General features: G+C 47.7%; 1 protein-coding gene across 1 annotated transcript in view; it reads left to right on the forward strand.

The window, feature by feature from the left end:
* The window catches only part of LOC126417022 (lachesin-like), a 626,972-nt gene that overhangs the window by 514,712 nt on the left and 98,693 nt on the right, over positions 1-13,567 (forward strand). Inside the window, exon 5 of the mRNA XM_050084912.1 lies at positions 12,232-12,360. Within this exon, the coding sequence (XP_049940869.1) occupies positions 12,232-12,360 (129 nt within the window). The remainder of the gene's footprint in view (positions 1-12,231; positions 12,361-13,567) is intronic.

The raw sequence follows: 13,567 nt of genomic DNA on the forward strand, positions 1-13,567 counted from the left end.
CCAAGAGGTCGACCATTCTTGCGCAGCAGAAATTTTATTTCGTATATTGTCTTATTCTAACGCCTACGATTCAGGAACTATAAACTTGCCCACATGTGTGAATTCAGTTCGTCAAATTGCTATTTTGTTAATATTCAAGGAAGACACCTAGTCTGAATCCCATTCCACACAAATCCTACTCTAGAATACTGACGAATCATCAGGATGCGCTCCCTCATCCCAAAAATTCTACTGCGCGAACAGTTCTTTGTGGAAAACCCTTGCGGCATGTCTTGACTTGAATGGCAACGTTTCTCGCACGTCACTATTTTCGGGAGAATGACGATTCAAATCCGCGTCCGCATATTCAGATTTAGGTTTTCTGTGATTTCCATAATTCGATCAGGCCAAATCCCGGGATGGTTACGTTGAAAAGGCACAGCATGTTTCTGTTCCCATTCTCGACAAAGTCAAGTTTGAATTCCATCTCTAATGACCTCGATGTCGCAATTACATTAAACTTGAGTCCTCTTTCTCTCCTTTGGTCACTGGTCATGGCGAACAAATTTCTTCCAATTGGACATTACATTTGTTACAGTATTCCTCCTTGCACTGATTCACATTCCGAGTACTACTTTCTGCTCAACCATCAATAAATGCACCACTCAGTGTTTCTATAACGTCTACAAACAATGTTGATCTCCAATGTGGAATCGTCACAAAAGAACTTATACTGAGGGGGGAAAAGTCATGAATTACCATCTAATATCGCTTCGGACCTGCTCTTTTCGACGTAGTGCAACAACTCGACGTTGCATATACCCAGAAAATTGTTGAGAGTCTCTTTCATAAATACTGAGCCATGCTGCCTCTAGAGCCATCTATAATTGCGAAACCGTTGCAGGTGCTTGATTTTGTGCATGAACTCACCTCTCGATTACGTCCCATAAATGTCCCATGACTGGCAGTCAGCTCCCTTCAAGTGAAACCAGGACCAATCTGACCAGGCCTCAGTTTCCCATACGTCTGGGATCCAACCGATATGGTCACGAGCCCTGAAGAGGCGCTGCAGGCGATGTCGTGCTGTCAGCAAAGGCACTCGCGTCGGTCATCCGCTTCCATAGCCCATTAACGCCAGATTTCGCCACACTCACCCACGTCAGTCATACGTCCCTCATTGATTTCTGCGGCTATTTGATGCAGCTTTTTTGCCTCTTCGTACTGATAACTGTACGCCAACGCCTCTCCTCTCGGTCGTTAAGTGGAGGTCGTCAGCCACTGCGTTGTCAGTGGTGAGACGTAATGCCGGAAATACGGTATTCTTGGCTCATTCCCCCCTGCGGGTCCGGGGCTAAGAATAGGCCCGCGTTATTCCTGCCTGTCGTAAGAGGCGACTAAAAGGAGTCTCAAAAGTTTCGGCCTTATGTGATGGTCCCCTGTCGGGTTTGACCTCCATATCTCCAAATTCTTCTGAAGAGCAAGCCTATTGGTGCATTGTGTCCATCTTGCGATCAGACCTTTCGCCAGCTTATTCGTCGTTGCATTGCTGTCCTACCCGCTCTCCATCTCTTGGGCATGGATACGTTCCTGCGTGCACTTTCCACCTTGCGCTGTGCAGTGCCACTTTCTGCACTGATGGTGACCATGGACCACATGTCACCTAACATCCAGCACGGTAGCCAGTCTGTTGTGGTGGGGCCGCCATGTACCCTGTTGGTTGTAGCTCCCTGACAACACAGGGATCACTCTACTGATGCCTGCGCCGTTAACTCCCCCCGTATGCCAAGGAGTAGATGCCTATCCTCCTGGGGTATCGAGACTCCCGGCAATGGCCATCCTGCCAGGTGGCTCTTGCTGAGGCTGGGTGGCGCTCGTGGGGAGTGCCCTTGGTCGGAATAGGTAGCATCAGGGCGGATGACCCGCAATGAAGCGTGGTACATCATCGCTTGCTGGCGGCCAGCCGCCAGCAGTCTCTAAGCGTTATCGGGCTCAATTTAATGCTCAGAAGTACGATCCTAAAACGTTCCCCTCCCTGGCCACGGCGTGGGAGGATTGTAAGTTTCAGGATGGCAGTAACAGTTATTCTCCCCGATTCTTAGTTTGTATGAGAGCTGATGGGGAGTCTTTTCTATCCACAAAGCCTCAGTTCTTCGTCGAGCATTTAGAGGACAAGTTTGGGGAGGTGGAGGGCTTGTCCAAAATGCGCTCTGGGTCAGTACTGATACAAACGGCATCTATGCCCAGTCACGACGGTTACTTGCTTGTGACAAGTTGGGGGATGTTGCCATTACGATCACACTCCATAAGAGTTTAAATATGGTCCAGGGAGTTATTTACCATAGGGACCTTCTTTTGCCGTCTGACGACGAGCTGCGCCCAAATTTAGGGCGCCAAGGTGTCCATTTCGTCTGATGCGTTCATCGCCGTCCGAAGGATAATCAGATTGCTACCAGTGCCTTCATCTTGGTCTTCGAGGGTGATACATTACCGGAGAAGGTCAAGGTGATGGTCTACCGATGTGACGTCAAGCCCTACATCCCTCCCCCGATGCGGTGCATTAAGTGCTGGATGTTCAGCCATATGTCTTCCCGCTGCACTTCCAGCCTCACATGTCGAGGCTGCGGACGCCCATCACATCCCAATACTCCATGTGTCCCGCCTCCCATCTGTGTCAACTGAAGAGAGCATCATTCACCTTGCTCGCCAGACTGCAGAATCTTCCAGAAAGAGCGCAAAATCATGGAATATACGAACCCAGACCGACTGACCTATACTGTGGCCAAAAGGAAATGTGACCGACTGCACCCTGTGTGAATGACATCTTCCTACGCCACTGCTACAACAACTGTGCTAGCCCCATCACTTTCGAGAATTCCAGCCGGATCAACGAGCAGTACTACTCCTCCTGCCCCCTTGGCCGTGGGGGAACTACCCACCCGGTTGCTTCTGCGCCACCTACCTTAGGAGCAATACCCTCCCACCCATCGTTGATGTCCATCCCCGCTTCTCAGCCGGAGAAGCGTCCAACTTCTTCGGCTACTCCCGCTCGTAAGGGGTCCCTTGGGTCCCCAGGCTTCCACTAGGGGGAAGGATGACGCCAGTCAGTGGCATAAGTTCCCACCAGCAGCTGGTCGTAGGGTTTCGCGATCCTCCTCTGTCCCGGAGACTGAATCAGTGACGCCCTCCCAGCCAGTGAATCCCAACGTTCAGTGAGAGACGTCCAAGAGAAAGATCGCTAAGGCCAAAGAACTGGCGGTGGCACCAACCCCACCGCACCCTTTGTGGTCTGTGTCTGAGGATGAGGTCGAGATCCTGGCGTCCGCTGAGGACCTTGATCTCGCTGGTCCCTCAGACGTCATGTATGTTACTCGCAAAGGTGCTGAATCGGTGGCAGCGAGTGAACAACTGGCGTAAACTGCCTCCCCAGTCTCTTCATGCCTTTCTCAGCCATGGACGATAGCATCCTACAGTGGAACTGCAGTGGTTTCTTCCACCATCTAGCTGAGCTCCGACAACTTATCAGCCTTTACCCTTTCTTCTGCATTGCTCTTCAGGAAACTTGGTTTCCAACGATGCGAACCCCCGCCCTCCGTGGCTATCGGTAGGGGTTATTATAAGAACTGGGCAGGCTATGAAAGGGTATCTGGTGGCATCTGTATCTAAGTCCTTCACTCTCTTCACAGCGAGTCTGTCCCTCTACAAACACCTTTAGAGGCTGTCGCTGTTCGGGTGTGGACTCTACAGGCTGTTACAGTCTGCAGTCCGTATCTTCCACCAGATGGTGACGTCCCACAGCATGTCCTCGCTGCGCTGCTAGCCCAGTTGCCGCCACCATTCTTGTTACTGGGCGACTTCAACGTCCATAACCCTCCCTGGGGTGGGTCAGTGGCAAGAGGTCGAGGCGCCACCATTGAGCATGTATTGGCACAGCTCGACCTTTCCATTTTAAATGATGGTGTCTTCACACATTTCAGCGTGACGCATGGCACGTACTCCGCCATCGACCTTTCGATCTGCAGTCCTAGGCTCTTACCATCTGTCAAATGGAGTGTGCATGACGACATGTGTGGTAGTGACACTTTCCGATCTTTCTGTCACTGCCACAGCGTCACTCTTCTGGGCGCCCTAGCAGATGGGCTATGAATACGGCTGACTGGGACATGTTCTCATCCATGGCCGCTATTGCGCCTCTCTCTAACGAAGCCATTGATGCGGTGGTTCACTCGGTCACCACCGGCATCGTTACTGCCGCAGAATCTGCCATTCCCCGTTCTTATGGGTCCCCTCGGGGCGGGACTGTGCCTTGGTAGTCGGCTGAGATCGCTGAGGCGATTAAAGATCGCCGGTTGGCGCTCCAGCGTCATAAGCGACATCCCTCCATAGAAAACCTCATCACCTTCAAACGGCTGCGTGCGCGGGCCCCCGCCTTATCCGCCAACGCAATCAGGAGTGCTGGGAACGGTATGTCTCTTCCATTGGCTTCCAAGTCTCTCCATCGTAGGTTGGGCCAAGATAAGACGCTTCTAAGGCTATCGGACCCCTGTCAGTGTCCCTGCGCTCTCACTGAATGGAGCAGTTTGTACTGACTGCGATGTAATTGCAAACCGCTAGGCAGAGCATTTTGCTCTGAGTTCCACTTCTGCGAATTACCTACTGGCCTTCCGCTCCATTAAAGAGCGGATGGAACGTCGGAGCCTTTCATTTCGCACCCACCATCCTGAATCATACAATGTTCCATTCAGTGAGTGGGAATTTTACAGTGCCATAGCTGCTTGCCCTGATACAGCTCCTGGGCCAGGTCGCATCTACTGTCAGATGCTGAAACACCTTTCAGTGGACTGCCTTCCCTGCCTCCTCGACCTTTACAACCGTATCTGGGACGAGAGTGAGTTTCCGTCGCAATGGCGGGGAAGCTATGTTATCCCCGTTTTGAAACCTGGCAAGAACCCTTTCGAGGTGGACAGCTGCCGCCCCATTAGCCTCACCAACGTTCTTTTCAAGTTGCTCGAACGGATGGTGAGCTGGCGTTTGAGTTGGGTACTCGAGTCTCCTGGGCCTCCTGGCTCTGTCTCAGGGTGGGTTCCGTAATGGCCGCTCTGCCGCCGACAATCTAGTGAGCCTGGAGTAAGCCATCCGTCCGGCCTTTGCCCGCCGTCAGCACCTGGTCGCTGTCTTTTTCGACATGCGGAAGGCGTGCGATACGACATGGCGTCATCACATCCTCTCTACACTGCATGATAGGGGTCTTCGGGTCCGCTGCCGATTTTCATACGCAATTTTCCTGCGCATCGTACCTTCCGCGTGCAAGATGCGGCCTCCCATAGTACCTCCCAAGTTCAGGAGAATGGGGTACCGCAGGGGTCTGTTTTAAGTGTCTGCCTGTTTTTAATTTCAATTAACGGATTCGCTGTGGCGGTGGGAACGTCTGTCTCGGCTTCTTTATATGCTGACGACTTCTGCCACTAGTATAGCTGCATTGGCATTGCCGCTGCTGAACGTCAGCTGCAGGGCGCTATCCGCAAGGCGCAGTCTTGGGGTGTAGCGCATGGCTTCCAGTTTTCGTCTGCCAAGACTTGCGTTATGCATTTCTGCCGGCAACGAACAGTCCACTCTGAGCCGCGGCTTTATCTTGCCGGCGAAAGTCTTGCTGTGGTGGAGACACAACGTTTACTGGGCGTGGTTTTTGATGCCCAATTGACTTGGTTGCCTCATATTCGACAGCTTAAGCAGTTGTGTTGGCGGCATCTGAAGGCTCTCCGATGCTTGAGCCCCACCCGCTGGGGCGTCGACCGATCTACCCTCTTACGGCTCTACCAGGCGTTAATCCAGTCCCGTCTTCATTATGAGAGACTGGCTTATGGCTCAGCATCCCCATCTCCGTTGCGGGTGCTGGACTCAATCCTACACAGCGGGATACGACTTGCCAGTGGTGGTTTCCTGACCAGCCCTGTGGACAGCATACTTGTGGAGGTAGGTGTTCCTCCACTGCGGTTATGGCGTCAACAAATACTGGCCGCTTATGCTGCGCATGTTTGTAGCTTGCCCGGGCATCATAATTATCGGTTCCTGTTCCCGCAGTCAGTCATCCATCTCCCAGAACGTCGGCCCCGGTCGGGTTGTACGATCACCGTCGGCGTCGGAGAGCTTCTCTCTGAGTTTGGGGTTTTCCCTCTTCCACCTCCTTTCCGGGCCCCTCAGCATACACCCACCCGGTGTGTGCCTCGCCCTTGCCTTCGGCTCGAATTGGCACATGGCCCGAAGGACTTGATCCCTCCGGAGGCCTTCCGCCGCTGCTTTCTAGCCATCCTTGCCATGTATCAGGGGTCTGGCGTTGTTTAGACTGACAGCTCGATGGTTGCTGGTCGTGTCGGTTATGCTCTGAGTCTAGGAGACCACTACGAACAACATTCATTGCCGGCTGGCTGCAGCGTTTTCACTGCTGAGCTGGTCGCCATCTTTTGTGCCCTAGAGTATATCCGCTCCACCTCAGGTTAGTCCTTCGTTATCTGTAGCGACTCCCTGAGCAGTTTACGAGCTATCGACCAGTGTTTCCCTCGCTCACGTCTGATGATGGCTGTCCAGGAGTCCTTTCATGCTCTTTCCCGTTGCGGCCGCTCTGTGGTATTTGTGTGGACCCCAGGTCATGTTGGGATACCCGGCAATGAACATGTAGGCCGCCTGGCGAAAGAGGCCACCAGTAAACCATCTCTGGCCATTGGCCTCCCGGCGACTGATTTGCGGGCCTCTCACGCCGCAAAATTTTCGAACTGTGGGACACTGAATGGCGCAACCTGCCCAGGCCCAACAAACTCCGTCCTACTGCAGGACGGGTTTCACGAGACATGGAGTGCTCCTCAACAGATATGGGAAGGGGAGGTTGGCAAAGCTTACAGGTGAGAGGATAGGTGGGGGTGGTTGGATCACTCATGGGAAAATTCCTGCGGTAGTGGGTGTTAGAGCTGCACCTTTTTTAGATTGAAGTCAGCTGATAGGTATCCCTGCTTAAGGGAAGTCTCTCTAACAAAGGAACCACATTTGACAAAGCTTAGGTATCTGAGTAATGAGGGATTTAGTATATTAAATCAAAATATACAAGGTATTAGAGATAAAGTTAGTGAACTGCATTTAGATGATGACTCTCAAATTATTGGTATATCTGAACACTTCTTAAATAAGGAGATAATTCAGAGGCTTCCTTTACCAGGATACAGGTTGGCTGGCAGCTTTTCTAGGAGCTCTTTGTGGTGTGGGGGAGTAGCTATGTATGTGAAAAACGGCACTCCATTTGAGTCAATTGATGTTTCAAAGTACTACACTGAAAAGGTGTTTGAGTGTTGTGCAGGTGTGGTTAAATTTAATGGAGCTAAACTTCTAACTGTTGTTATTTATAGACCTCCAGACTCCGACTTCACAACATTTTTGCTAAAGCTAGAGAAGGTTCTTGGTTCACTATAGAGGAAATACAAAAAGTTAGTTATATGTGGTGGCTTCAACATTAATTGTATAAGTGATTGTGCAAGGAAAAGGATGCTGGTAGACCTCCTTAATTCATATAATCTTATGCAAACCGTATTGTTTCCAACGAGAGTGCAAGGGAACAGTAGAACAACCATAGACAACATTTTTGTTCATTCCTCATTACTAGAAGGGCATTCTGTTAGCAAAAAGGTGAATGGCCTTTCAGATCATGATGCACAAAGTTTAAAAGATTTTTGTGCTGCAACACATGTTAAATATAGTTATCAACTGTTTACGAAAGCTGATCCAGTTGCTGTAGAGACCTTTGTAAACCTTATCAAGGAAGAAGTGTGGCAAGATGTTTATAGCGCTGATACAGTAGATGATAAATATAATGCTTTTCTCATGACTTTTCTCGTGCTCTTTGAAAGTCGCTTTCCGTTAGAACGTTTAAAACAGGGTACTAGCACAAACAGGCAGCCTGGGTGGCTGACTAGAGGGATAAGAATATCTTGTAGAACAAAGTGGCAATTATATCAAAACGTTAGAAACAGGCAAAATCTAAATACAGCAGCCCATTACAAACAGTACTGTAAGGTGCTTAAAAATGTCATTAGGAAGGCAAAAAGTATGTGGTATGCAGATAGAATAGCTAAGTTTCAGGATAAAATTAAAACCATTTGGTCAGTCTAAAGGAAGTGGCTGGTCTGCAGAGATAGGTCAAGGATATAGAATCACTGCGTAGTGGGAATGTCCATGTTACTGATAAGTCGCGTATATGTACAATATATAATAATCACTTTCTGAATACAGAAGGTGAACTAAATAGAAACCTAGTCCCAACAGGGAATCACATAGGGCTCTTAAAAAAAAGTGTTCCGAGACTGTTACCGGAAATGCTCCTCCATGATACTGACAAGAGGGAGATTGAGTTAATAATTAAATCACTAAAGACCAAGAACTCTCATGGATATGACGGGGTATCTACCAGAATACTGAAGTATTGTTCTATGTATGTTAGCCCAGTGCTTAGCCATATCTGTAACAGTTCCTTTAGGAGTGGTCGGTTTCCTGACCGATTAAAGTACTCGGTAGTGAAGCCACTTTATAAAAAGGGAGACAGGGATAATGTTGACAATTTTAGACCTATTTCTATGCCATCGGTGTTTGCTAAAGTTATCGAGAAGTTTGTATATACAACGTTACTGGAGCATTTAAATTCACATAATTTGCTGTCAAATGTACAGTTTGGTTTTAGAAACGGTTTAACAACTGAAATGCTGTAGTCTCTTTTCTCTGTGAAGTTTTGGACGGATTAAATAGAAGCTTGCGAACGCTAGGTGTCTTCTTTGATTTAACGAAGGCTTTTGACTATGTTGACCACAAAATATTACAGCAGAAGTTGGACCATTATGGAGTAAGGGGAGTAGCTTATAATTGGTTCGCCTCTTACTTTAAGAACAGAAAGCAGAAGGTAATTCTCCGTAATATTGAGAGTGGTAGTGATGTTCAGTCCCAATGGGGCACTGTTAAGTGGGGCGTTCCCCAAGGGTCGGTGCAGGGTCCACTGTTGTTTCTAATTTATATAAATTATATGCCTTCTAATATTACAGGTGATTCAAAAATATTTCTGTTTGCTGATGACACAAGCTTGGTAGTGAAGGATCTTGTGTGTAATATTGAAACAGAATCAAATAATGTAGTTCATGAAATAAGTTCATGGCTTTTGGAAAATAATTAGATGCTAAATCACAGTAAGACTCAGTTTTTAGTTTCTAACTCACAATTCAACAAGAACCGAAATTTTGATCAGACAGAATGGGCATATTATAAGCGAGACGGAACAGTTCAATTTCCTAGGCGTTCGGATAGATAGTAAGCTGTTGTGGAAAGCCCACGTCCAGGAACTTGTTCAGAAACTAAATGCTGCTTTATTTACCATTAGAACAGTATCTGAAATAAGTGACAATTCAACACGAAAAGTAGTCTACATCGCATATTTTCATACACTTATGTCGCATGGTATTATTTTTTGGGGTAATTCTTCTGATTCAAAAAGGGTATTTTTGGCTCAAAAACGGACTGTTAGAGCAATATGTGGTGAAAGTTCGAGAGCCTCTTGTCGACCCCTATTCAATAGTCTGGGATTCTGACATTGCCCTCACAGTATATATTTTCTTTAATGTCGTCTGCTGTTAGCAAAATTAGCCTATTCCGAAGAGTTAGCAGCTTTCACTCAGTTAATACTAGGCAGAAATCACACCTGCATGGGGAATGCACTTCCTTGACTCTTGTGCAGAAAGGAGTGCATTATTCTGCTGTATCCATTTTCTATAAGCTACCACAAGAACTCAAAAATCTTAGCAATAGCCCAAACTCTTTTAAGTCTAAACTGAAGAGTTTCCTCATGGCTCACTCCTTCTATTCTGTCGAGGAGCTCCTGGAAGAGCTAAAAAATTAAGCGGGTTCCAGTGTTACATTGTTGATTTTCTTTATTTAAACTTAAGACTTATCGCCTTAATATGATTTTTATATTTCATATTATCTGTTTCTACTATCGTGTTATAATTCCATGTATTGACTCGTTCCATGACCATGGAGACTTCTTTTTAATTTGATCCCACGAAACGATAAATAAATAATTAAAAAATCAAGGAGACGACCACTGTGTGACGGTCATCCATGCGGGTCTCTAGCAAGGAGTCTATTGTCCTCTACCGACTGCGCATTGGGCACACTCGGCTGACGCAAGGCCACTTATTACGCCATGAGGACCCACCTCTATGTCGCTGCGGCTCCGTTTTGTCTGTGGTCCACATTTTGTTGGAGTGTCGCCTTTTAGCTCTGCTCAGGCAGACGTTTGCGCTGCCTGATACGCTCCCTGCACTTTTAACAGATGACTCAGCCATGGCGGACTTAGTTTTGCGTTTTATTCGGGCAAAGGGCTTTTATCACATGATCTAAGTGTTTGTCTATATGATGTGTTGATTTTGGCCTTTGGCCTCCGGTTTTAGTCTGAATTTTTAATGTGTTCTCGGTGGTTGGCTTTTCCTTCTTTGTCTCTATGGTCGGCCAACCACTGTCACACTCTGTGTGATTTTAATTCGTTTTGTCTGTTCTTTGTCTGAGTCTTTCTTGTCCTGTGTCGTCTGTTGTCTCCATTATCTGTTTTTTTTTTTTTTTTTTTTACTCTGTGTGGGTGTTTTTAAGTTTTGGAACAAGGGACCGACGACCGTTGCAATCTGGTCCCTTTAATCCCACAAACCAACCAAATACTTGGCTCATTCTTGACACAATTGCTCTCGGGGTACCGAATTTGATGACGATTTCCGAAATGGAATGTCTAGTACTTCTAGCTCTATTCCTCGTTCAAGGGCCAAAATCACGCTGGAAACCTTTTCACATGAATCACCTGAGTACAAATGACAGCCTCACGAATGCACCGCCCTTTTATACGTCTTGCACGCGATACTACCGCCATAAGCATCTCTATGCATTATAGCTACAGACACTAGACGTCGGTCTGGAGAAGATGGGCAGGTCTTTACTCGTAAAGCTATTACATCTAAACAACATCAACTGTGATGTCGCTCTTCGCAAGTGTCGGAGCATTAAAGGAATACGGAGAGGTCCTCTTTCCACACCGGAGTTGAAGAACATGATTCGAAAGTTCGAATTAACTAGCGATTTCGGAATTGCTCCAGGGAGAGGCCGACGGCCAATTGCGCCACAAATTGTTGGAGAAGTCATGGCAGAGACTGCTGGACGCAATTCTGAACATTCTGTGAACATTTGTGAAACGGTATCTCTAGCGCGGTTCCTGGATGTATATGGTAGTCACATGGAGCTACTTTAGTAACCTGGAACGTACATGAGGTACACAATTAACAAATTTTACTTTCTTATGTGGCAAATGAAATATGTTTCTTTGCATGGTTCAGTCTTTATTTCTTTTCCGCATGTCCTTACAAATATTTCCACAAAGTTTCATTTTCCAGAGATCACTCGTTTTCCGTGATGGCCCTCTCAAGTGGCGAAAGTTTAATTACAAACACTCTGCACATTAGTTTCTGTCTAAGGGCTGTTGCGTCAGCCTGTGCTTTGTGTTCTGCATATCGCTGATTGAAATTACAAAAGTTTTCGCTGTTGTGGAGGTATTTCCACTCAAATTGAGGTAACTGTGGTAACAAACCGAATAAATCATTACTGCATTATTGTGACGAGCCATCGGAGAACACTGATCACGTAAGCGAAAATCCTCAGAAAACAAACCGAAACAACCTCGGGAGTTTTCTTGGTAAAATCGTGTATTCTCTGGAATGACATTTTCATTCTGCAGCGGAGTGTACGATGATATGAAACTTCCTGACAGATTAAAACTGAGTGCCGGACCGAGACCCGAATTCGGGACCTTTGCCTTTCGCGGGCAAGTGCTCTACCATCTGAGCTACCCAAGAATCTCATTCTGGAAACATCCCCCAGGCTGTAGCTAAGCCATGTCTCCACAATATCCTTTCTTTCAAGAGAGCTAGTTACGCAAGGTTCGCGGGAGAGCTTCTGTAAAGTTTGGAAGGTAGGAGACTAGGCACTGGCAGAACTGAAGCAGTGAGGACGGGGCGTGAGTCGTGCTTGGGTAGCTCAGATGGTAGAGCACTTGCCCGGGAAAGGCAAAGATCCCGAGTTCGAGTCTCGGTCCGGCACACACTTTTAATATGCCAAAACGTTTCTGGTATACTCTGTGTATGAACTGCCGACCATGTTTTCTCATCTGACTTGTTTTTCTGGTCCTTCCAGTGGAGTCGTACGTGGGCAGCGACCTGCACCTGTGGCGGCTGGACCGTCGCCAGATGGCGGCCTACCTGTGCATCGCCTCCAACGACGTGCCGCCCAGTGTCAGCAGGAGAATCGTGCTCAGCATCAACTGTGAGTATGGGCAGCGCTGCGTATCCAAAGCAAGCAGCACAAAACCCCCCTGCAGGTGCCTATGACACAATTACCACTTATTGTTCTTTATTTTTTGTTTTCGCTTTGCGTTAGGACTTTCTCGGTCTGTGGCAGCTACATGTGGTGGCTCAGTTTTTTGCTGGCCTTCCAAAGCAGTTTTGCATCACTTCGGTTCTGCAAGTTCCGGAAGCCGTATAGAGAATTGGAATAGAAATCAACATAAGCATCATTTCCGCCCTTTCTATTGCTCATGAAAAACCGCACACTGCGTGTTGTACCACCATACAGCGAGACCTTCAGAGATGGTGGTCCAGATTGCTGTAGACTCTGGAACCTCTAATACCCAGTAGCACGTCCTGTTGCAGTGATGCATGCCTATATTCTTCGTGGCATGCTATCCACAAGTTCATCAAGGCACTGTTGGTCCAGATTGTCCCACTCCTCAACGGCGATACGGCGTATATCCCTCAGAGTGGTTGGTGGGTCAAGCCGTCCATAAACAGCCCTTTTCAATCTATCCCAGGCATGTTCGATAGTGGTTTTAGGCGCTTCAGGCCGGAACCGAGATGCTGCTGCGGTCGCAGGTTCGAATACTACATTGGGCATTGATGTGTATGATGTCCTTAGGTCAGTCAGGTCTAAGTAGTTCTAAGTCTAGGGGACTGATTACCTCAGATGTTAAGTCCTGAAGTGCTTAGAGCCATTTGAACCATTTTTAATATGTTCGATAGGGTTCATGACTGGAGAACATACTGGGCACTCTAGTCGAGCAATGTCGTTATCCTGAACGACGTATTCACAAGATATGCATGGGGGCGTGAACTGTCGTCCATGAGAACGAATGCCTCGCAAATATGCTGCTAATATGGTTGCACTTTTGGTTTGAGGAAGGCATTCATGTATCGTATAGCCCCTACGGCGCTTTCAATCACCACCAGCGGTGAACGTCGGCCCCACATAATGCCACTGCGAAACAGCAGGGAAGCTCCGCCTTGCTGCACTAGCTGGACAGTGTGTCTAAGACATTCAGCCTGGCCGGGTTGCTTCCAAACACTTCTTCAACAATTGTCTGGTTGAAGGCACATGTGACACTCATCGGTGAAGAGAACGTTATTCCAGTCCTGAGCGGTCCACTCGGCATTTTGCTAGGCCCATCTGTACCGTGTTGCATGGTGTCGTGGTTGCA

Source organism: Schistocerca serialis, chromosome 8, assembly GCF_023864345.2.
Source record: "Schistocerca serialis cubense isolate TAMUIC-IGC-003099 chromosome 8, iqSchSeri2.2, whole genome shotgun sequence".
NCBI lineage: Eukaryota > Metazoa > Arthropoda > Insecta > Orthoptera > Acrididae > Schistocerca > Schistocerca serialis.